This window comes from Neolamprologus brichardi, chromosome 7, assembly GCF_056152115.1.
Source record: "Neolamprologus brichardi isolate AB-2024 chromosome 7, ASM5615211v1, whole genome shotgun sequence".
In the NCBI taxonomy this organism is placed as follows: domain Eukaryota; kingdom Metazoa; phylum Chordata; class Actinopteri; order Cichliformes; family Cichlidae; genus Neolamprologus; species Neolamprologus brichardi.
The window spans coordinates 45,570,426-45,595,953 of record NC_142110.1 but is presented as its reverse complement, the minus strand read 5'-3'; the positions used below and the strand labels follow the sequence as shown (position 1 = coordinate 45,595,953).

The following is a 25,528-nucleotide window of genomic DNA, read 5'->3' as shown; positions in this document are numbered from 1 at the left end:
CTCTCTCGCGCACGATTGGCCGAGCCGTGGGAATATTCAAATGAAGCTTTGATTGATTGGCCCGGAGCCGGTTTCAACAGTGCAGAGGACTCATTTTCATTCCGACATCACTCTCCGTGGTTCACACGGCTCGGTTAGGCTTGCTGACATGATACGCAAGCGATGGCAAGGAAAACCTAATCGGTGAAATTATCTCCCACACCAACGGCGAATTTGTCGAGGAAGTGCAGTTAACGGAGCCAGCTTTATCAATGGATATTCCTCCCGGGGTTTCAGGCGCTCATCGCGAATTCTGTGGCGAGATTGCTTTTGCAGAGGAAATACGCCTTCCGAGCAGGAGAACAACCAATCAGCCGTGGCGAACCAAAGATAAACAAGCCTTATGATAAGACAAAACTCTGTAAGACATCGATCACGTTTCCCCCTTTTCCTCTATAATAATGTTTAATCTCCTCTGTGGGGACTCCTGTGAAATGTTTGTTTTTTAGTTTTTTTCAGTAATTTAGTTTGCCATGCATTTGTGCCAGTCAGACTGCCTCTAATTATGGCTGTGTGTGTGTGTGTGTGTGTAGTATTTAACAATAACGGAGTGAGAAAGGAAATAAGGTTCGTACGGGCGCTTCAGCGTGTAATGCCAGCATTGATTTTAGGTTGACAGCGCTGAATTGGTGAAAGATGCCCAGTGCGCACTAATAGGATAGGAGCGTCTCGCCCTTACTGTATATCATTATAGCTGTGTATCATATCTATTGGCCAGTGTGCATTCATCAGAGTGGAGGTCGCTCATTTGTTTTCGTCTTAAACAATAATATATAGTATTTACTAGCTCCAACATGTATTTAACGAGTAATTGTAGAAAATATAGGAGACACGTGATTTTTATTTTATTTCAAGACACAAAACATTTTTAAATTTTTAGTCTTTTTTTCCTATAGAGGCCTTATGGTGTAAGTAAATATCAGTCTGCACATCCATGAATGGGATGAAGGCTTTGAAAGGCGCTTTATATGTCAGCATCTCAGTGGATATGGGAAGTGCTTTGAAGTATATTATCGGTCATTCATGGTTGCCTCAGAAGGTTTCCATTTCTATTGTCTAGAAGCCGGAGGTGGGATCATCGCACCTCACTGCACCGGTGGCAGCCGAGGTTGAAGGTTAGCCGCAGCGGAGTTCCTAAAGATTATTGGCCAGGTGTGAAATTCTACCCTGCATGCTTTTCCTGCTTGGGCCAGATCCTTTATTACCCAGAGAGATGGGATGTCACAGCTTAGCACCAGAGGCAGAGAAGAAAAGCCAGCAATTTGGTGTTTTATTATCATCTTCTTTTTCTTCTGGCTGTTTCCAGAGCAAAAGAGAAATATATGCCAACTCCCCTGGGTTTAGTTTAATAGGCTTTTCTGGGTCGTTTTTCTTCCTTATGGCTTTCCTATAAACATATTTAAATCATGACTTTCTGGCCTTTGATTTATTATAATGTCAGGGTGTATTGAAAATATTGCCGCCTGCTCATTTCCATCGCTTTTCTTTTCACTCTGAAAGCTTCAGTTTGAAAATCTTACTTTCAGCTAACTAGCTGTAATTACATGTTCACATTGTGTTTGCGTGTTTGAAGTATGTGTTGACCGAGTCCGAACTTGCTCGAGAGGCTTTTAATTTGCATTGTATCACGAGCAGTCAGTGTGCAGGTAACCCCCATGGGGGTTTCCCTCTGATCTCACATCTCACACCCCAGCAGTAATTCCAGCTCTGTGAGGGAAAAGGGATTTGTCATTTGGCTGCCTGCTTCCCTTTGCTTTCTCAGGAGCGAAGCTGAGCTCTGATTTATTGTGAAATTTCCTCAGGCTGGCTCAATCTCCAGGCCTACCGAATTACTGAATGGAAGGAGCTGCTCGCTAGGAGAATGGCCTTTTCTTGAAAGATTATTACTCAGGCAAGTGCAAGGACTAATTAAGGTCATGTCCTTTTTTCTGCTATGTCATCCATTGACTGACTTTTCAGGGTACAGCGAATTTTCTGTGGTGTATCAGTCCATGGTTAGGATGTGGAATGATAACATGAAGCAGATGACTTGGAAAATATATGGATGGGTGACAAACAAAACCTGATCCCTTCTCCTCTAAGGGGATCCAGTGGCCCCGTTGTGATGTGGATGGGATTTTTGTCCTCTTCTTTGTGTTTCCAGTAAAAAGTAGCCACACCCTACAATGCCCTGTCTTTATTGTCTTTTCTACTCAAAATAAGCCCATGGTTTACAAATTGAACACTGTGTTGTATCCAGTAAGACTTAAAGTAATGGCTCGAGTGATAAACGCATAAGGAAAGTGCTTACTGAAGCCATAAATGAAGTGAAAATTGGGGCGATTTTTTTGTAGGCCGCGCATTAATTGCTGTCTACTATCAGAAGAGTCGCCCCCTGCTGGAACTTAGAAGGAGTTCAGATTTAACCAATTTCCAGACTGGCTTCTGATCCAGAAACTATTTTACAGCCTTACCAGTCACCTGATTTCAAAACACTGAAATACCTGTGGGACGTTATGGACTGTAAGCACTTTGCACAACCATCAGACTTGGAAGAATAGGAAGAATCAATGCCAAGGTGCACCGAGGCTGTTTTGGTGGCACATGCTGGCCCGGCACTTTACTTGGTGCTATTTAATTTTTTTTCATTTGGTTTGTCATCTGTCTTCTGTGCACTCAACTTGTCCATTTCACTGGGATAATGTCAGTGGTTTTGTTGCTTAGCAATTTCTCCTGTGCACCCTTTGTAATCAGCTCTTTATCTGCTAGGAGATGTCAGGTGTAATTATGAGCAGCCTGTCATCTTTTGAAATTTGTCTAATTGGTCTTTTAATTCTAACAGGATGAAGGCTTAGTGAGACGTGGGCTGTGGGTTGAAGGTTAAGGACTGGGCCTCCTGAGGTTAGGGAGGAGGGAACCGGCCCTCCTAAGGTCGTTATTGTTTTGTCTACATACTGCTACTTGGTAATTATTTTTGATTAATGTAAAGCCAAATTTGAACTGATGCATCATCATTTAGTCTGAAAAGAAAGGCTAAAGAAAGGCGGTGAGATGATGTCTTTATAAGCTGAACCAAAGATCAAAGACTCTTTTCTCATAGAGCATTTTAATGTTTCTGTGATGCATGGCAGAAAGTTTCTCATTAGGTTCATCTCCCGCATAAGAACCATACAGGCAGCATTTTCTCCACAGTTTTTAATGAGTTGTTTGTTTGCTCCGAAATTTTAATGGCTTGAAGGAATCAGTGACCCTTTACAATTTAGCAGTAAACTAAGAAGCCAGGAGACAGGACTTGGGAGAAGATTGTTTGTCTAACATAAACTCATTTTTATCTTTTTTGTCATGGAATTGGAAGACTAAAAACAATTCTGCCTGTCCACGGTTTGGCAAACAGATGTCATGTTAAAATAATAGTCTTCATCTACTGACAAAAGAGCTTATGTCTCCACAAAACCTACAGCTCACTCTCATTCACGATCTGTTATCTTTGAAGTCAGGGTTTTCTAAAGGCCAGGCTGCATACCCATAGCTCTTTGACAGTGTGTCTCAAGTGTGCATACTGGGATAAAGATAAGATAAAGCTCTAATGCTGCTTTGGCATTGGCCAGTCTTTACCCAGTGTGCAGTGTGTTTCTTTTACCTTGGCACTGTGTGTGCACACAGACCATTTTGGGTCAGCCCAAGGCTTCCTGCTCAAAAAACAAGGCTGTTTAAAAAGGTTTAGATTCGTGGCTGAATTTGCGCTTTGCATCTTTATGTATAAAATGTCAGAATTACTGTTTTCCAAATAGTTAATGTAGTATTTAGACTTCTTTTTGTTCTTTTTCCCTTTTTTCCCTAATACTAGCATTTCATGCTTGCACAAATGAAAGCTGAGCATAAAAGCAAAATTCTACATGTGTATAGGTTGTGTCGTGTAGATTAAATACAGACTCGTAGAAATGACCTATATTAACAGAAAAGTAAATGATTAATTGTTTGAAAAAAACTGTGACCCTCACAGATTGTCTGTTTCTATATCAAAGTCCTTCAAGAACCTTGAGCCTACCGTGGACTAGGTCTGGTCATTTGTTGACCAGCAGTTTCACTGGTCCCAGGACATATATACAAACTACACATAAAAATCACCCAGTGAAATCTGAAAAACAAAGCTTGAAAAGTTTGATTGCTTTTCCCTGAAATGTAGTTTTAAAAACTTCAATTAACTGTTTGTTTTTTTACCCTGTAAATTATACTTCTACCACCATCTTTGCTGTTGCAGAACTTTTCCATAGATTTCAATTCAGGATTCTGCAATTTTGCCATGTGCCAGTGTTAGCTATTTAATATTAGCTGGTCAATCTATTGGCATTGTCATGCCTGTTATATAAAATATTTTAAAAGTAAAGAAGAGGTATATCAGTATTTGGTATCTATCTTAAAAATCTTGTATCAGTCAGACACATCTCTTGAAGTTAGAAATGTCAACTTGTGCTCAAAAAATGTTGTCGCTATTAGATAAAGGGAGGGTTAAAATTTGGTCATTTGAATTGTATGATTGTGGGATTTGCAAAAAAAAATGTCTGTGTTTAGAAGGAAAAAGTGATTTACATAAGAAAGTAGAGGGCACACAGCAACCTCCAGGACTGGAAAAATAACTGCAGATACGCAAATGGGTAAAGGCTGTAAACATGTTTATAGCTCATATTTTAATATTAATCATATTTTCCCAGTGACTTATTGACCTGGCTAATAATGCTGCATAAGTTACATCCAACTTAATGCTCATCTGCCGCAATATTATACATGAAAAATTGCATAAAGTTTGTGCTTGCATAAATAAGTTGTAGGAAATGCGTTGTTACACTGTTGTAAAGCCTTTTACAGGAACTAATCTTGGTGCTAATGAGGCTCATTGTTATCAGCCGCAGGCCCAAAGTGTTCTTGCTACTAAAGCAGAGTGACTTCGGGTTGTTTGGCTATCCCGTACATGAACCTTTGTTTCCTTTCTCCTTTATTTATTTATTTTTGCTTTCTCTACACTAAATGTGAAAAGAGAAGTATGGCTCTCTTTTGTATGCTATTCTGATACCAATTATGTAAACTATTATAGAATTTAACCAGGCCAGCTCTTATCGGTTAATCCAGAAGTAATAGATTCTATTAAAAATGTATGAAGGGATTGGGGACGGATGATCTGTGTGTGCGTGTCCGTTTGCGTGTGCGTGTGCGTGGAGATGAATTCAGCAGCTCAGCAACACTGCTGTCTAATTCTGTCTCTATGTGAGGTTTGCCTGGTCTCCATTACTTAGACAGGTTCCTGCAGTGCCTCTGAAAGCCATACATAATATACAATTAATTATACAATAAGTGGATTGTTATTCATGGACCCTGTCATTTTTATTCAAAGTGAGACACTGCTTTTTCTCTTTTGTAATAACTAATTGCTCTTTGTTAGTCATTTATTGATTCTCATTTAACCTTCTTTTCTGGGTTTTTGTTCTCTCTCTTTGCCTTTTGCTTGCCTGCAGTTTCTGAGTAGAAGGAAAGGTATTAGCATAGCACCCGTGCTAATCCACTGGCAGAGTGAAAAGGGTGCTCGTCTTTTTCATTATCATCTAATTATTTACAGAGGATCCTGAGAACTGCTAACGGTAGCTGAGATGGTTCGGTTAGGGAGGTGTGAGTGTAAATGTGGCAGCGTGAGTGTGTGCGTGTGCGTGGAGCCAGTGTGCATGGTGTATTTGTGCATTTGACATTAGTTGAGAAGGAGGCTCTTTGTGCAATTTGCCTCTATCTCAGCTCTGACCCTTAATGCTGTGCAAAGTCATAAAAGACTCCAGAAGGTCAGGCAGATGCTCTTGTCTGAGCCTGTGTATAATTTAGGGCTTTTTCCTCCTTTGATGGATGTTCTTGTGCAGCTGCTTTATACATCCAAACAGGTAAAGCAAGAACACAAGCCTTTTTATGTGTTTTATAATGCAGTAGCATTGTCTAGGTTATCATGCATACCAAACCTTATTATCTCAGGGAATGAATTTATAATCGGTGAATTGTCAGGATATAAATGGTGCTGCTTTGGTGGTAGTCATCTCAAGAATAACAAGATGCCTGAATAATTCAGTTTGAATCATCTGCAAACTGTCTGTTAAATTAAACAACCATACTGAAGTTCACCTCACCTCATCATCTCCCAAAATGCCTTGTGCTGACAGACGTCACATTATAATATGAAGCATTTTACAGTATGACAGGGACAAAGGGGAAAGGCTTGAAAAATGACTTTGTCCGCCAACATATCCTTATCAGAGCACCATGGGGGACAGTTAGATGGGCTGCAAAAACAGGGCCTTTATCTCCCTGTCAGGTCCTCAGTGGGCCACACGACATTGCTTATCACTTGCATGGATGTCGCCTGAGAGTCAGAAGACCTAAATGCTCGAGTAGCTTATATCTGAATGCATAAATACTGTAGATTATGGAGCAGACAGTTGCACATATTGCTTAATTCACACCTCATTTCTTTATATTTTCTAGGAAAATTGGAAATACGTGCAGGAAAAAACAGCTTAAAAGTCAATATAATAGTATGTATGTAATAGTACGACCTCCTTTATTCTTCACACAGCCTGAACTCTCTTAGGCAAGCTTTCTTGTCATTTCTTTGAGGAATAGTTCTCCAGGCTTCTTGAAGCACGTTCATATCTCTTGTTGGCTGTTGGCTGCCTTTTGTTGCGTTCAGTGTAAAGATGATTTCACACTGCTTTTTTCTATGCAGTATGCTTTTAGTGCATTGGCAGTGTTTGAGATCATTGTCATTGCTTAAAAATGAAGCTGCTGCCAATCAGATGCTTTCTAAATTGTTACCTCATGTTGGAATTATATTTGAAAGTACTTTTCTTTGTTCATAATTCCATCAGTTTTGACAAGAGCTCTGGCCGTGAGTGGCTGAATTGCAGCCCAAACCATGATAGAGCCTCCACCATGTTTTGCAGAGGGCTGTAGATTTCTTCTGACATCCCCAGTGTTAGTTTGAACTAAAAATTAAAAATTTGGACAGATCAGTCTATAAGATCTGATGTCACTGATTTTCAGTCCACTTCTTGTGTAATTTGGCATACTTCAGCTGTTTCTCCCTGTTTCCCTTTAAGAATGGCTTCCTGACAGCCATCCTTCCACTGAGAACGTTTCTGATGAGCTTTGGTGAACAGTAGCTGGATCAACTGTCGGGTCAGACGTATCTCTCAGGTCCTGTGTCAGGTCTTTGCAGGATCTTTTACCTATTTCTTAATGACTTTCAGATACTGTTCATCTGCTGTAGATACGCAAAAATACTATTTATTTTATGTTTTATCATTTTTGTAGCACCTAACAAAAGAGTTTAAAATTGGTTCTTTGCTAAGTTGCCTGTAATGTGTAAAAACAACACTGGTTCATCCTTTGAGTTAAGAGCCTTTTTTTGTGCTCGAATAATTCAAAGGTCATTCTGAAGTGGCTTAATGAACAAGAAAGCAATGTTACTCTGCAAATGGTCAGAAGCAAAGACTAAAAAGCAGACAGTGTCCAAAGAAAAAAAGACCTCCAGAATGCCTGGAGAACAAGTCCTAAAGACTTCTTAAATAAAAAAAATACCAGACTCGCTCATTGGAAGCAAAATACAAAGGAAGGATATATCATAAGAAAGTGCAAAACATAAAAAAGATTAATCGAGCAAAACTATGTCTGTATAAAAAGGATAAAATTGCTGAGGGCTTGAGATAATATCATGCATCCTGACATTACTTTAATTTCTCTTCTATTTTGTGGATAATCAGACTATTTTTAAGATTTAAGTTTGCGCTCTCAGTGACTTTTTTTGCCCTCTCTTTGAAATATAGCACCCTGCTTGATGCATTTTCTTCCAGCTGCAAATTATGGGAGTAATGGAAGGTATTCCAAATTCATGTCTCATTTTCTGCTTGTGAAGGGATTTCTCCAGACGTGCATTTCCTCTCTTGTGTTCCTTCTGCCTTTTTAGTATTTCCCTCTTGACAAATGTGTAGTAATGGAGGGGTTGTTGTGAAATTGCTATTATTTTCAAAATGGAATCCAGGCATACCGAGGCTTTTAGCTCTTCAGATGTGTGTGTTCAGATGAGGCAGGTTGCGCTGAGCAGTTTGAAGTGAGCTTGTCACCGAGGGACAGATGTTGAGTGGAGGAAGGGAGTGGGGGAATCTTTTTTTCTTTTTGGCACCTGAGTAACATAAGATCCACTCCGTCTTCTTCCTTTTGAGGCGAAGGTAATCATGTTTCTGCAGCCCATTGCTGAACATGCTGTTATGTGGTTGACGTGCTTTAGCTCCCCTACAGACCCTGAGGCAGAAATCAAAACAAAAATCCAGAAGAACCTTAAAAGTAAAAAAAAAAAGGGCAATCTGAAAGCTTCATGCTGCAGGTTCGTAGTAGCCATTTTGGGGACTACTGCACATCTAAGAAAAATACAGTGTTTCAATTTGTAATCACCAGATTGATTAACAAGTAATACCAATAGTTCTGCGGCATTTTGAACTGACAGCAGTTGTCTGTCTTCGAGATGGGCTACCTGATACAAATACAGCAATACGTAGTGCAGTGATAGCCTGAGGTTTCTTTTTTTCTTAGTTTTGCAACGCTGGCATTCAGAGTTGCTGACTCTTTCAGATAATCAAACAGAATGTCAAATGCGATTATCGCTGAAATATTTCCTCAAAGCGCAGCTCGCTCTTTTTAGAGTGATTGCTTCAATCAGCACAGCTGTGGCTGTGGCTTTGGCGAGTCTTGTTCAGACACAGGCTCTCATTTCCTCTGACAGTACTTAACACTGCAAACAGCGCAGCCTATTTTAGGGAGCGAGCTGCTTTTGGCTTTCTCTGCTGATCAATACGGTCATAAATTTATAGAACAAGAAACCAAGGTCTCAGAGCCGGTTAGAAATTGAAACACGCGGCCCGAGGCTACAGGAGGGGTTGTAAATGATCTGTGATCACAACAGGCAGAAAGCAAGGTTGATAACGGGAAGGAGCCATCATAACAACTAAGCAGAGGAAGGAAATGGAGTCATCATTAAATTATATTACTTTCTTAAATTTACAGTCTCTGCATTTCATCGAGGAGCAGCTGAATTTTAATATGGTAAAAGGATCCGAGCGGTTGCAGAAATTTAGATCTGCGCTTTACAAAGAACACGCCTATTGGATTTTAATGTCCACGAGGAAGCTTTGCAGTTTGCTTCCATCAGCAGTGCCTGATGCTTATAATTTGAAGTTAAAAAAATCACTGTGGATAATCGAAGGAATAATTAGCCCATCTATTTGATAGATGGGATGCCACAAAACTACACACAACTGTTCATCTTCCCTAGAGAAGGAAACCCAGTGATTACATTTAGCTCCACAGGCGCAAATAAGGCAACCACCTGCTTTAAAAAAATAGATATATCTATTTTGAAGATTAGCTTGAACAGATAGCTGTTGGTGGTCAGAGGCTGAATCTTTATGCTGAGCAGGTCTGATTTTTTAGTAACTACAGATATTTCTCAACATCTTCTGGGTGAATGTGACTTTAACCCTCTAAAGCAGTGGTTCTCAAACTTTTTCTGGTATGCCTTGCTTCAGATGCTGGAAAAAAAGGGTCACATGCCACACTTTTTATCAATCAGCAAAGAATCCAAGTAATTTTTTAGTTAAATAAAGACTCGTTTTGTTATTTGTCTTTACAATTTACCCCTGGACTTCAAGGCTCTGGCAGCAGTGGCTCTGTGCTCCACAGTTTGAGAACCAGTGCTCTAAAGCAGGGACGTCAAACTTATTTTACATCGCGGGCCACATAGAGCTACTTTGATCTTCTGTTGGCCGACCGGTGAAACTCCCTCGTCTGTCGGTGTACAGAAATGTAACTAGACATTTAATCCCTGAGATATTTTAATATAAGAAAAATTAGTGCAATTTCAACAGCGCGTCAGCACAACTCTTTAGTCTTAAATTGTATGTAATAAATGTGTAAAATTACAGAAATCTAATACTTAGGAATGACCATTGGGAAGGTTTGTATTAGTAGGAAAAGCTGTAAAACTTATGAAAATATAGTTAAAAGTTAAAAATTGATGCTACTGTGAAATGCACTACACACACGCACAGGTCTTTGTCGCCAGATGCCACTTTTATTTATGGTTTCCTTTGTTATGACCGACCACAGTCTGACAGCTGTCGGTCTCAGCTGATTTCCAGCTCCCCTCCGCTCCTCTCCCGTCTCACTATAAAAGGGAAGGAGACCATCATCAGTCCAAAACGCCATCAGCTGTTCTCACCTGTGTCTCCAGCACCGCCCCGTTGAGCTCACTGCACCACTCCTCCCCTGCAGCCGCGCCCGGGACCACACCTCCGCCACAGCCACCCTTCACATTTTCCAGAGCCATCCAGTTGGCTGGATTGGAGCTGATTCAGTCTCCTGTAAAGTCTAAAGGGACTGTTAAGTTAACAGTGGTTATTCAAAGAAATATTGATGGTAGATGGTTATTTTAATGACATTCCTTCTGATCTTGACTGTACTTTGATGCCTTAATTAGCGGCTAAACATCCCCACATTAACATTTTCATTGTGGACAGAGGGGAGTTAGCGTTTAGTTAACTGTACAGTCTCTAAAACTTGCTGATATGTCTGTGTGGTTTTGTCTATCAGGTGTTAAGTGTTAACCAAAGTGTAAAATCATGTGATTTCTTCTTTTTTTTTGTTGCCTGGTTCTAGCAGGTTTACCCAGGCTGTGCACAGCCCTAGTGAACTATCATGCTGGCCTGTATCCAGAGACGGCAAAACTTCTCGTCGCAGCATTTGGCCTGCACACCCAAAAGCCTCGATGTTCCGCCGCCGCCATTGCTGCTGCCGGTACCACCGCTGCAGTCATGCACCCACAAAGGTGAGTCCTATCGAACACATTTAGGACATTTTGTCATAAAGTATATGTATATGTTTTTCATGACACACTGGGAGTAAAAAAAAAGTCACGTTCTACTTGACCTTGTTGGCTCAAAGTGCTCGTAAAGATCACACGTGGTTGTTTTCAGCAGCGCTCGCTGAGATTCCAGGTACTGTGGAGCATTTTGAATTAAAGTAATGGGCTACTTGATGATAATGCCTGCTAATTGTAAAAGCTTGTAATCAGCGTGCTCATGCAGTGCAAATGCATGCAGGTCAGCGTGGACAAAGTGAAATTACAGAGTGACTCAAATCGCCCATACAGGGTTACTAATGATGCTCACACTGTGCAGAAGGTGCTTCGTGTGTGGGTGTTGTTTGACCTTCATTTTGAATGATTGCACTGCATGTGCTGTAAGGTTGAGTGTTGAATCCTTGGGAGTGGAATTTATGATTAGATTTCTTTCAATTAACTGATTAAAGGAGATGATTATTATTTTCTTTATGTAGTTTACTCTGCTTTCATGCTCTTTGTGTAGTTGTCCAACTCGCTTCCACTGGTTCATCCTACCTGCAAATATCTAATCAGGTAATCGCATCGCAGCAACGTGGTCAAGATGACCTGCTGAAGTTCAAACCGAGCATCAGAATAGGTAGACAGGTGATTTAAGTGACTTTTAATATATAGTTGTTGGTCTGATGTACTTCAGAAACTGCTGATCTGCTGGGATTTTCCCACACAGCCATCTCTGGGGTTTACAGAGGATGGTCCAGAAGAGGAAATTAAATGGTGTGCTGCAGTTTTCTGGGTGAAAATATATTTTGTTGATCTTAGAGGTCAGAGGAGAACAGCCAGGCTGCTTCGAGCTGACAGGAGGGTAACCATAAATAAAAAAGCCAAGGTTTACAGAAGAGCATCTCTGAGTGCACAACACATGAAACTTTGAGGCAGATGGGCTACAGCAGCAAAACACCACTTCATTCACTTCTGTTGATTAAAAACAGGAAATTGAGGCTACAGTTCTGCACAGAAACTGCACTGGTCTGATGAGTCTTGATTTTGCTGTGACATTCAGATGGTAAGGTCAGAGTCTAATGTAAATAACATGAAAGGATGGATGGCTTGTATCAGTGGTTCGGGCTGCTGGTGGGGCTGTAATGTTGTAGGCAGTATTTTCTTGGCACACTGATTGGAGTGAAGTTGCCCCCCCTCCCTGTTTGACACCACTTTTGTTTGATTTAAGGTGGGGGGGGGACTTCACTCTGATTACCAACTGAGCATTGTTTAAGCATCACAGCGTAGCTGAATATCGTTGCTGACCGTGTCAAACCCTTTATAACCAGTCTGCCCATTTTCTGATGGTTGCTTACAGCACGATAACGCATCAAATCATCTCAGACTGGTTTCTTGAACTGACACTAAGCTGACAGTCCTCAAATGGTTTCTGCAGTCACCAGATCCGAATCCAGTAGAGCACATTTGGCATGTGGCTGAATGGGAGATTTGCGCCATGGACGTGAGGCCAGACACTTCTGCAGAAACTGTGTGATGCCGTCATGTCTATATGGACCAAAATCTCTGGGAATGTTTCCAGCACCTTCTTAAACCCATGCCTTGAAGAGTTAAGGCATTTCTGGGTCCAACACAGTACTAGCAAGTGTACCTAATTAAATGGCCAGTGAGTGTTTCCCAGTTGTTTCTTAGCTTATCTGACTCATTATGTTACCAGTTTTCTTTGTTTGCATGATCTTGTGCATGATCTTGTGCATTCTCGTGCGTCTCATTCTCATTTATTTCTGATAATTAGATTTCCTCAGGTTGACCTTCTGTAGAGTCATGCTGTGAGTCTAATGAGGTCACCAAACTCCAGGCAGTTAAAAGTACCATAAAAAGTGAAACGAGACTAACAGCATGGGGGGGCATGTCAATTAAGTGCATTGTATACAGTTACAATACAAGCTCCAATCAGCCAAAATAAGTGAAATCTGTGGTGTCGCAGACTGCGCAGTTAATTATTATGTCTTCCTTATTTACTTGTAGCCAAGCAGTGTGTATCCAACCATATTCAAATTTGAAATGCTAAAAATTCATTCCCTCTTAAGCTCCATCTACTCATCCCTCATTTCCCCAGGTGAAATACCCCTTTGTCTTTTCTGTTATTAAATATTAATTGAGAATCAGTGGAGCGCTTGTCTGCTAAATGTTGGAACAGAAGGGCCTGGTTTGCCTCAGGCAGAAACAGGGATGCATTTTCTCATCCTGTTTACCTGCAGGGCCTCCACCCACCCCCCTCTACCCCCCTTCAGTTTTATGCACTGCGCTGTGCCTGGTGCAGCACCCTCCAGCTGTAGCCTGACATTTCAAGCGCAGCCAGAGGGAATAAACTGCTGATGGGAGCTCATTCTGTGTGGTCTGGGCTTCTTCGTTAAATGAGTCGTTGGATCAAGTTAAAAGGGGACAGTATTAAGCCACTGCTGTGCTTTTGAAAGCCATTTTCATTTTTAGCCATCGATAAATGGAAGGTGCGGGGCCATTAGAGCTCCAGGCCACGCAAACCAACGCGAAAGATTTCTGAGAAACGACTGTTAGGAATTATGTGATGAGAGTAAATGAGAGCTGTGATGTTCGCTGTTATCTCAGCTTGAAAGCCGGGGCTGGAAATGCTTTTTTTCCCACGCTGCCGGCCTGCACTCGGCCCGCCTTTGAGAGGGGGAAACTTTGCCCAAGCGGCATAGAAACAAATGAGGAATGACACTGGTGCAAGGAAGTATTTGACCAGAGCCTCCTCGAGCACACATAACCAAGTGTTAAACCCTGAGGTTACTCATCCAGGGAGCACTGACGTGGAAAGAGCGAGGCTCGTGAAAATGAGGCGAATGAGTGTCTGAGTGTTTTTATTTTTGTGTTTACCAAAGAAGCCTGTGAATAGAGAGGTTAGTGTGAGTGAGATTTAAGAGCATACGGTGTCAGCGTTTTCCTGTGCCTCGCTGCGATGTGAAGCGCAGAGAATTAGCACTCAAATCTGAAGCTCTGTTGGGCATGGCGAGTGGCTTTAAACACTACAATAAAAGCTTTTGCCGCTACCGCTGTGAAGAAGAAGAAGCAAATCACAGCCAGCGTTTTCTCTTCCACCATTGCAGTTGGAGTTAAAACGTCTCTGCACTGTTGTTCGTTTTTGAGACAGTGAATCAACTCTAACTACAGTAGAGGTGAGCCAGCTTTGAGTCCCCAAAGATTATCTGTAGGGAAAATGAATGGGATGTCTTTTTTTTCTTGAACTGGGGGCACCTGAAATAACTCTGCTGGTGACTTTAGAACAACTTTAAAACTTTATTGTGAATCTTTTTAATGCCCTCTATATTAATTACTCCAGGTTTAAACTGAGTTCAGTCCGTGTGTGTAAAGCTGAGCCGTTATGCATTTCCTTATGGATGCTTTGATTATTCACAGTTTCAAAAAATGAACCTAAAGCTAAGGCTTCAGGCTGCTCTAAATGCTTAATTTCAAATGGGTTTTTTTTTCTATTCTTGTGTTGAATTGATGTTGACTCTGTACATATGTCCTTATATGCTCATCTCAGGCACAGCAAGAGCCTGAGATTGAAAAGTAAAAGGTTCTATTTGCAAAAGCCAATAAGTAGGAAATGGGCTTTTAGAGAGGGGGTCCTTAAAGAGATACAGTAGTGTGCAAAACTCTTTAGCCAATTCTCATTTCTTTATATTTTGCTGAAGTGGCGTTCAGCAGTAGTTCTCCGGGCTTCCTGAAGGCCTTTTAAAATTTTTACTTTAGACATAGGCTGCTTTCTCAGTTGTTTTGAGTCCAGTTCTTGCATCTGATCACTTTCAGAGCGATGTTTTTATATGCTGTTAAGCCACTTAACAGTTACCTATGAGTGATTTAAGCATAAAAAGGAGCCTAAATCAAAGGAAGAACCAGTGTTGTGTCTACAAAAAAAACCCCAGCTTGGCAAAGAACCAGTTTTAAATTGTATCTTAAGGCACTTTGCTACTAAAAGCATGCCAGGATAGGGGGGAAAAGCAGTGTAGGATCATCTTGACAGAGAACAGAACAAAAGGAAACTAACATCCAAAGATAAGCTTTGATTGTCCTTCAACAGAGCCCGGAGAACTATTCCCGAAGACGGCTTAAAGAAATGACAAGAAAACCGAATAAGAGAGTTCAGGCTGTGCTGAAGAATAAAGGTGGTCATTCCGAGTATTACTGACCTTCAAGCATGTTTGAATGTATTTCAATAAACTGTTGGACTTATTTCACATTTCCCTTGAAAAATAACACTTTTATGAAATATAAAGACATGAGGTATGAATCACGACTTCTGTACAGTACTATATTACTGATATTATTACTGCTTATACACAGAAGATGAATGGCGCTACAAGACAAATGAGTTTTCTTGAACTTTGAATCACGCAGCTACTCTGAGTCACAATAAAAGCATGGCGTAGGTCTGCTTTATAATAAAATTGGAAGCTGGGAATTAACTGAAATAATCAATCGCACCAGGATATAATTGGGTTCTAATCACGTAAATAATGTAAAATAAAATACCAAAAAGATAAATAAAAGCCATAAAGTTATCTTCCGTTTGCTCTAACAGGCAGATAGTCGATTGCAGAGGCTCGTCTTAAACAGATGAATGAAGGCAGGAGCAATTAATTACATGGTTCTAATGACTGGACTTACTGGGCCAAGTGAGTGCACGGAGGAGGTTGTCATGGTAACAGAGGGATGGCTTTTAAAAGCGTTCTTGTATTTCTGAGCTTCGTCCCTAGTTATTAAGGTATTTTAAATATCAGGATTATTGGTGTGGTAAACAAGTATTTATGCCTGCTGAGAAGCGCTGTTCTGTAATTAACTGCCAGTTCTCAGTGCCATGTTCCTGCTGAGGATTTGACACTCGTAAACATGTTATCACACAAAAGTGTTCAAGATAAGTCTTTAGCCTAACATCAAAGGCCTGTGGGGTTTTTTTTTTTTGTTTAGTTTTTTTGGTCTGGCAGTTCTGCCAACATGTATGGATAATAACAATGAAATGGGATTTTTTTTTTGTTTTAGTTTTATCTCATTTGGGAATCGTATCTAGCAACCATTGTAATTGTTTCCTTATGTTCTCCCTCTGGGCATGAAATGGTTGGAAGCCGTGGTTTTGGAAACTCAATGAGCCTGTCCAACTCCTGTTTCAGCCCTGCCTCTGGGGCTTGTTTTGCCCATAAATTAGTGATTAACTCAAAGTGCTCCAAAACAATGAGGTCCCTGCTCTAATCTGGGGGAAATGGCTTCAAGTGTGACCACGGGAAAAAGATTAGCCCGTTTTAAAGTGGCAGAAAGCGTTGAGTGGGATTGCGTGTGGGTGGAAAAAGGTTATGAAAGACCCATACGTATGTATACATCAACATAACACTGTATGATTAAAAATGGTTTATCCCTCCATATTATTTTTATGCTAATATTAATGAAATCTCTGTCCTGAAGCCACAAACACGCACACACACACACACACACACCCGCACAATCAGGCGTAGTGGTGATTGAGCGTTTATGATTGCCCCTCACCCTGAGCTCTTTCTTTCCAAGCACGTCCCCTGCGTGGAAGCAGGAAATCAGGATTAGTTGTTTCCTGTGAAAGTGTGCCAGTTTCAATGGGTGCCATAACAGCACCCATTGAAACTGGCGTGTTAAATGTGTCGAACCCCTTTCAACCAAAAGAAAACGCCAAATCCCGACCGGAGGAGCCACTAAATGTATCATCATGGTTTTTAGCAGCACCGCACATCACAGTCCAGTGTGCCTCACATAAACAAGCTCGATTCAATCAGTCCCGTCTAAAAAGCAAGTGGTGGAAATGCTAAAAGGTCAAAGCTTGTTTAAGCACTGCGTGATGGCCTTGGTCAAGACTGCTTGCGGAAAAGTGGCTGATGGTATTTTCTGAGCTGCTTCTACTTCTGCTGCTGCTCGCTGTCAGGGCTGAGGAGAGAAACAGCGTGCTGTCTGCAGGTTCAGGGTGATTAAGTGCTTAAGGTCAGACTGCTAATTATCTCTCTGCCATGTCTTACCTCACAGCACATAGCTGCCATTTCCTTGTTGTCATGCGAACAGCCTCTTATTTGTTTTCACTTCTTCACTTCTGCCTTTATTTCATCCCACTGAATTTAATTGTGTGGATACAGTGCCTTTTCACAGTAAAGCAATGTACACTTTGGAGAAAAAAGGTAAAGAGATGGTTTTAAACCCCGCTTTTTTAAAAATCTGGTTTCAAATTAAATAGACAAGCGATTCCCCCCCCCGGCCTCATTTTGAATCCTCTTTTGCTCATAATCCTTCACAGCTGAGCAGTGGTTGTCACCCTCACTGAGCGCCCACTTCAAGGGAAAACAGTTTTCTTCTCAGATGCTTCTGCTTCATATCCTTTTCAGTGCTATCTGATCTCTTCCTATCTTAAAAGCCTTGTGACCTATGAGATTGACGTCTTGAGAAATTAACCCCACCCCTCCGCACTGGATCCACTCAAATAAGCTGTGAACGACAATGTACGCTTTACTTTCAAGCAGTTTATCGACATGATCTGGACTCATGGCATTATCTGTTGGAGTTTTAGAGCGTTTGACGCCCTTTAACCTGTGAAAAGTACATGTAGCGGTCCACTGAATTCACAGCAAGAGAGCGGTCATTATGTGTGTCACTCTCACTTAATCCAAGCTGAGAATTTCCAGTACTGAGCCTGTCTGAAGGAGACTGTCCCCTGCTGTGTGCTAAACGTGATAAAGGGCAGTGGCACACAGTGTACCGACTTGACCCTAGCGACACTCAGAGTTCATGTGGGAAAATGGATCCAGTCTTCCTACAGTACACGCCTGTATAATATTGCTTATAGCATAAAAACTGACAATGAATGTGCTAAAAATATAAGCCGGCATTAATACAAACTTACTGTAAGATCAGCGTGCATGATCCCATAATTGCAGCAGGGAAAGATTAGAGTAGATGAACTCATTGTTGGGTTAAAAGTGTGCAGCAGTTTTATCTCACGCATTCTTATCTGCAGAATGAAAATAATGAGGTTTTCCTGCCTCGTATGCTCATATGCTGCAGTTGAAATGCTCTGAATACAATCCCTGTGGCTTAACACTGGAAGCAAATGAATGGGAATTAAAAGCTGGCTTCGTTTTTATTGTATTTTATTTTATTTTTTTTACTTTTTTTTGCTTGTTTTCAAACTAAAGGAGGAAAGGAGCACGTACTGCGAGGTACACAGTCTGCTTTGCCTTGTAACTTTTCACAGTAAAGTTCAAACCTAATCTCGGAGTGTGCAAATGACCTTTTCCTACCTGCGGATCGCAGTGGAGGCAGCGCTTTCTGCAGGCCGACGGTTTTCACTCTAATAATATGCATATGTTGAGTATTTGGATATGGTGGCAGCCGGCACAGTAGGCTATTGTCTAATTGGCAACTAGAGAGAAAACGTCAGCTTTCACACTGCAACTGATGAACTGCACTTTTTAATTTGGTTTGGGTGTGCTCGCAGGAAAGCTTATGTGTTTTGCGAGGAAAGAGTTACTGCGTTACTTTCATTACAGCTAACACACGTTTTGGGGGAAGCCAACCCGCGTGGCGCTCACTTCACTGCCATCAAACGCTGCCGAGTGGAGGTAAAGCCTTCAAGATTGAAACAAGTACCTGCGGTTGCAATTTCGTGCAAATTTAATGCCGCTCATGCTGTTTTTGATCACACTTGTAACTTCACATTATCCAGCAGTTGGGGTTTTTTTGTTTCATTTTTTGAAGTCTAAACTGATCTTTTTTTATGCCTGTGTCACACAGTAGTGGTCCTCAGATGATAAATATGTGAATGCAGAGTGCCTATTTGGAAATGAGGCTTTCCATAGTGGCAACATTAAGGCAGCCGCAGTGGGAAGTGCAGCTGTGTTGTGTCTCCATAGCTCTGACAGGGCTGTAATCTCTGGACTAACAATATCAGACACCCCGTGAAGACGTGTTAGCATTCAGAGTGTTTGAAGTGTTTGTGGAACAGCAAGCCAATCACAGCATGCTGGGGCTTAGCACTGACATTTTACTCAACCAGAAACGGCTAAAATGTCTGTCTTTGATTTGTTTTGCTAAATCATCCATCTTTGCTTAACTGAGCGCCGTTATCAAAGGCGAGGAACAAAAAAAAAAGGGGGAGGGGGGGGGGATTTTTGTGCTGTGGTGATGCAAGCGGTTATTACGCTTTTAAATGTGTCATCGCATCTAATCATCTAAAGCTCCTTTCAGGTGGATGTGATCCTCTTCTTCTTATGCTTTGTAGTCATGAATATTTATCTTATTTTTTTTTTCGTTTGCCAGAAATTGTTATTGCAGCTGCTTTTTCCTCGATACCCCCCCAATTCTCTCCCCCTTCCCCCCCCCCCCGTGAGCAGTATTATGGGAAACCAGAGAAGGGATAGCTCCCATCTTGATGTTGTATACAATACAAACACCTCTCCAACATCCCAGCTGTCATTGTTTTCTATAGCAGCGCTGCACCGCGATACATAATAAGCAGTGTTTTTGCTTTTGTTTTATTTCTCCCCAGAATTCATTCATGCTCCTGGCACCGTGGTGCCTGCTCCTTCTGCTCCGCTGGGAGATTGTTGGATGGATTGAACACTCCACCTTGCCTCTTTCCTCCATTTTAAACACCCAATTTATTTCTTTCATGAGATGGATCTTGTAGATTGACTCATTTTCACAGTCGGGAGGCTCACTGTAGGCCTGAAATGAAATGAACTCCCAAATCAATTTCAAATGGGAACGACGAGCGAGCGCTCCCCTGCATAGCTGGAATTGGATTTGTTATTGAAAATGAAATGAAGTGTTTTTTTTTTTTTTTGTTGAGGGTTTTTTTCCCTTTTCACTCTTTATTGCAGATTACAGCTTTGTTCTTTTGCCTGCTGTGATTTCCTCCGACTTACGCTGCGATCTGGGTTAATTTCAGCAGCTTTTCTTTTTATGTCAGAAATTCCATAAAAGTGTCACCCCGAAAGGTGGTGGTAATTTCTACACTGTGATTTATTGTTTTTAAATGGGGTGCCTTTTCCCCACCTTAGTCACTAGGAGTTAAGCAGCCATGAAATTGCCTGAATAATAGTGTTTAAATCCAATCTTAGTTTGTCCCGTCTGCTTTCCCGCACACAATTCAATCATCTGTGCCCTCGACGATTTTTTTCTTTGTCCATCTGCGTCAAGTTTTCCTTCACAGTTTAGGCTGCAGGCTTTTGCATAGATTAGGTCCAAGTTTACGAAGGCATAAAGTGGAACGGCATTTCACGGGCAGGACATGGTGATACTTGAGTACTTATGTTGGTAAATTGCTTAGGTACTCCTTATTAGATGAGGCTTCTGCTTCTGCTAAGGTGTGCTCCAAGAACCAAGATTCATTTTGATCAAATCTTTAAAAAGCAACAATTAAAAAAAGGTGTTGCTTATTTGTCAGAGTTTCCTATATCAGGATCATCCTGCATTTAGTGCTAGCTGCTGTTTTTATAGATTTTGTACTACTGTGAAATTAGACCCTTTGCTTTTTCCTGTTTCTTCTTTTCCCAGAATGAACTAATGGTGAGTTGAACTGAGCCTAAGTTTAAAAATAAAAATCCTGGAGGTGTGTAATAAAACCGGTTTGAGATTTTAAGAGGGAAAAAGAAGAAAAAAGAAAGACACAAGGGGCTCATTTTCTGAGCTAATCACGGTTTCTGTCTTCTGCTTTCTTCTCAGGGGAGCCGTCCTCCATGATTTCTCGGTACCCCTCTCCTGCAGAGTTGGATGCTTTTGCGCAGAAAACTGCCAACAGCCCGCTGTCCATCAAAATCTTCCCGTCGGATGTGCGGGTGCCGCAACACAAACAACTCAGCAAAACAGTAAATGGCTTGGACACCACTGGTCAACGCTACAGCCCCTATTCGCATCCGTACTCAGGAGGCTACCAAGGCTTGTTGGCCATTGTCAAAGCCTCTGTGGTGGTCAAAGGTGTGGTGAAAACCTCAGAGGGCAGAAGGACTAAACATGTAAACAGCCAGGCTTCTGTGGCACCATATAATAATCCTTTGAATAATGGCTACACTGTCAGAAACATGCATAAAGCCTATCGCGTAAACTCATGCAAGCCCCCCGATGCACCGATCGAGACACTTTGTTCTAGCGTTGGAATAGCCTCTGGAGATCAGAGCCTGCCCCCCCAATCTGAGCTGGCAGAGGTTCAAAGCTTGATGAGGCAGATGAGCAGAGTTCCTCACAGCCAGGCGCCGCAGCTGGGGGGAGAGGCCCGAGCCAGCCCCTCGCTGCAGGCCGTGGCTGCGGTGGCACATTCAGACTCAGACTTTGTCCTGGGAGTGCCTCCCCAGAGCAGTCTGGCTTTCGCGGGAGCGGTGCTACCGACACAGAGCGCAGACAGAGCCAAAGCTGGATACTTGGACAAAGGAGACTACACTGTGTGGCAGCACAAAGCTCAAATGCAACAGCAGCAGCCCTATCAGCAGGGAGCAGTGAGGATGTACGGTGTGAGTAGCAGTGCTCAGGGCCACAGAGCAGCAGAGGCTGGGGTTGGCCTTTCTCCTGAAACTTGCCTCCCTTTGGCCCGCTCCTCGCAGCTGCCGTATAGGCCACATCCTGGCAGAGTGGGCGTCGGGCAGGAGCGAGTCAGCGCCAGCGTACAGGGGGAGGTGTCTGTCGGACAGTACTTTGCTCCTCTGTGGGACAGCGTCATGGCTACCCCTAACAGTGACTGTTATCCCTATCAGGTGCTGACAACGGGTACATGTGCAGCCAGGCCTAGAGATGTGGGTCTCTCCCATCCTCATCCCCATCCCCATCTTCACAACCACCACAACCCACAACATCACCAGGCACAGCTTCACCCACCTCTTCCTCTTCCCCCTCCCCCTCCTCATACCCAGGCCTACAGCACAGACCAAAACCTCTGTTGTGGGCTGTCTAGTTCTAGCCTGTGCCACGCTGCAGTGCTTAGCAGCAGCCTGCAGTCTCTGGAGTGCCTCATCAGTGAGATCCACCCTCCCTGCATCAAAGAGCGCATGCTGGGCCGTGGGTACGAAGCCATGGGGATGCCTCCGCTCATGGAGCACCAACAGCAAGCCCACATCCAGCTCCCCGTCTACAGATAAGACGGCAGGACAGGGAAGCGACACATCTTTTATAGACCGCAGAGGTGTCTGTGAGCGAGAGACATGCCTTTTTGTTTGTGCATGTACTTTATTTGTAGAAGGCTTTGTCTCACAAGCCTGGAAAAGAAAAAAAGGTAAAATGATAATCATGACTTTAAAATACAGGTTTATTCTATGGACTTTCCACGTTGTATTTTTATATCTTTAAATGGCCATTGGACATGATTACTGTCGTTCACGTGTTGCCGAGCACTTATTTGCATTTTTACATGACAAAATCATCTGAAAACTTTTACTTGAATCCGGTTAATGATCTCTGGTAAGCCTTTTTGTGAATATACTGTATTTGTTTTATGGAGTTTTTTTCTTATTAGTTATTTGAGAGCAAGAATTCTCCTCAAACATCACTTTTAACCAATCTTCTTGGTTGTCTGTTGATTTCTCGTGGATTTGTGTTTTGGTTTCCTTCTCCTGGCTTTCCTTTAACGGACATACGCACTGCCCCAGCTTTCTCAGTACGATGCAACTCTCCTAGATGCTGCATAGGGAAATACTTTCACCATTCAAATGTGAATATATATACACATCTAACCAACATACTTTTTTTTGTTACAGTCACAGAGAAACTTGTGTAATTTAAACACCTATACTGATTTAACCTAGTCACGCTCAGCTCGGCTTTTAAGGACTGTTGCATATCCAAATCAACACTGTGGCATTCAGGCCAAGCAAGATATGCCCTTGGTTGTATTTTTTTAAACTGTTTTTGAATTTCAGAAGCTTATGTGAACATTTTTCCTTGAATGACATAAAGTCCCGACACTGTTCTCACGACGCCGTGTGTATAACGGAAGTGCTACGTAGAGGAGCAGGCCGCCTGAATCATTTACAGTGTCTTCTTTGTAGGGCTATATTATCTGCGATGGTTTGAGATGTGTGACTGAGTAGTTCCTTGTGTGTCTGCACTGGTTCTGTAATCCAATTTATTTATGTCCCCACCCCCCTCCCCCTTGATTTATATGGCAAACTGTCTCTCTTATAAAGTGCAATTATTATATATGAATATGTGAGCGCTCTCCATGAATTATGTTGACGAAATAACTACATTTTGCAATGTACGACCCTAATCCCTCACCCTTTTTTGCTTCTTCTTAATAAGGATTGTCAAGTAAATTAAATTTTCTAAACCCAGCGAGTACTGTCTTATTACCTATTAATAGCCATTATCTGGCAAACTTGCAGTCTTTATTATATTCACGAATGATAAAGCAGTTGTAGGAAGACAAGATTTTTTTTTTCTGGCTTTATTGCAAAGGGATTTAAAGCTTAAGCACAAGGCCAGTCGCTCTCTTCTTATTTTATTTTATTTTTTTTTACCTCGTTCCATTAAGATCCATCTTTTCACCCAAAGATTTCAGTTTTATTATATGATGCAAGTCAATCCTTAGCTGGAAAAGATTGGACTGGCTCCTTTATAAATGATGCAAGCCGAAAGCGCTAATTTTGTTATCACTGAATGATGTTAGTCCAGATGGATGGCTCATGCTTGAGGCAGAAGCCAATGAATACTTCAAAATACGTAAGTGAAAATGTGCAGGCCTGTTCCTGCAGATATTACATTTTGATATGAAAAATACATGCTTCCTTGAAGACATATTCACGTGAATATTGTTGTTCACATTATTGAGAAATAGGCTGGCCGTTCCCCCAGCTATTGAATTGCTAATGTTCGATGATGTGCCTGCCTGCGCTCCTTATTTTGGTTCATTTGTCCTCCTAAATTGGACGCTTCTAGCTGCGATCCAGACACGAAATGCACAGCCGCTTTAAGCAGGCCATTATAAAACAAATAACCTAGATGGTGTGAATAATGACATTAGGCGCCCTGTTAGGAATAAAACTGCAGTATTCAAATGATGACCTCATTGCGCATAACAAATATGTCAGCGGTAAAAGGTCAGTGGCTTTGTCATTGAATCGCTGTCATAAATTATTTCCGGTCTTTAGTCTGTTGTGTCCTGTCTTTACTTGGAGCTTTCCCATCCTATCAGGCAGTGCTGCTGATAAACCGACAGGATTACAGACATGCTTCTCTCGCTCGGAGACGATTAACTCAGGCTGGGCTCCTCTGGGAGAGGAACCAGAGCTATTCTGGCCTCTGGAAAACACTTCAGATAAGTTAGACTAAGGAGAGGAAGAGGATGGTTGATTTGGAGGATTAGGATGCACGAGGAAGTGAATCCTCTCTGATTTACTTCTGTACAAAAAACTTTAAAGCCACTAAGAGCTCTTTCACAAAGCCGTTTTCCCAAACTACGGCTTTATTTATTACATGCGGCATTTAACCATTTTTTAATCAGTTTTGCATGCTGTAGTTGTACACAGTAGTGATGGGATTTCCGGCTCTTTTTAGAGAACCGGCTCTTTCGGCTCGACTCACTAAAAAGAGCCGGCTCTTTCGGCTCCGAACCGGCTCTTCAGGTTGTTTTGTTGCTTTAATTATTTAATCATTAACAATAATATAAAATTATGCAGAAAAGGAATTACTAATGTAAAAAAAAGTAGTTTTATTTATATATGTTTATATATGGCCCCTAGAGACAAAGCACGTACAAACTCTAAAGCATATACAAACTCCAAAACACATTTCTAGTGTTAACTGAACTTCCAAAACAGAGCTACCCAGATCACTTAAATTACACAACTGAAAGCATGTGCGTATTGTTTGTGTATTTATAGACAAGCACTCATATTTATTCAAATAATTTAAAAAAAAATTCATTTACCTGTTATTACCACACACCAAATCCGGTTGTTGATACTTCCTGGCTTGTGTAGCCACTAGGTAACAAACGCTCAACACTGCGCCCTAGCATCCTGGAGCACTTCTGTTGTCTTTTGTACGTGATTCTGAGTTTGTACGTGCTTCTTAGTTTTTACGTGTTTTGGAGTTTGTACGTGCTTCTGAGTTTTTATGTGTTTTGGAGTTTGTACATGCTTCGGGGTTTGTAAGTGCGTCTGAGTTTTTACGTGTTTTGGAGTTTGTACATATTTTGGAGTTTGTACTCCTTTGTCTCTAAGGGCCACCATAAATATACTTTATTTATTCACTCCACATAAAATGTAATAAATAAATCATATAATACAAAGAACAACTATTTACATTTTAAACTTTTAACTATTTAAATTTTCAGCTTTTTCCTTTTAAACAAATTTAACGTGAAACAACACAAAACACTGCAAACCACAACACAATTAAATATAAATTAAAATATTAAAACAAAAAGAAGATGCACATTCTCTGTCATATGGGCCTGTATGATTTCTGAATCCTTTATCATCTGCAACTAAAAATAGTGGATGATTACTATACCTTTCTAATGTGACGTTGTTGTCCCTCGCTCTCTTTCTCTCTGGCTCTGTTCCT

The 25,528-nt window shown here is 41.5% G+C and overlaps 1 protein-coding gene across 3 annotated transcripts; it reads left to right on the top strand.

Moving 5' to 3' along the window:
• The first annotated feature begins 98 nt into the window (after positions 1-98).
• Positions 99-23,288, top strand: LOC102792660 (protein FAM222A). 3 transcript variants are annotated; one of them, XM_006788897.3, is made up of 3 exons: positions 99-400; positions 10,762-10,927; positions 20,699-23,288. In XM_006788897.3, exons 2-3 carry the CDS (start codon positions 10,798-10,800, stop codon positions 22,099-22,101), a joined length of 1,533 nt encoding a protein of 510 aa, XP_006788960.2. In that variant the 5' UTR covers positions 99-400; positions 10,762-10,797; the 3' UTR covers positions 22,102-23,288. The 3 variants fall into 3 exon arrangements, with proteins under 3 accessions (XP_006788960.2, XP_006788959.2, XP_006788961.2); XM_006788896.3 differs by having other exon boundaries at positions 10,759-10,927; XM_006788898.2 differs by lacking the exon at positions 99-400 and adding an exon at positions 1,131-1,191.
• The last annotated feature ends 2,240 nt before the right edge of the window (positions 23,289-25,528 follow it).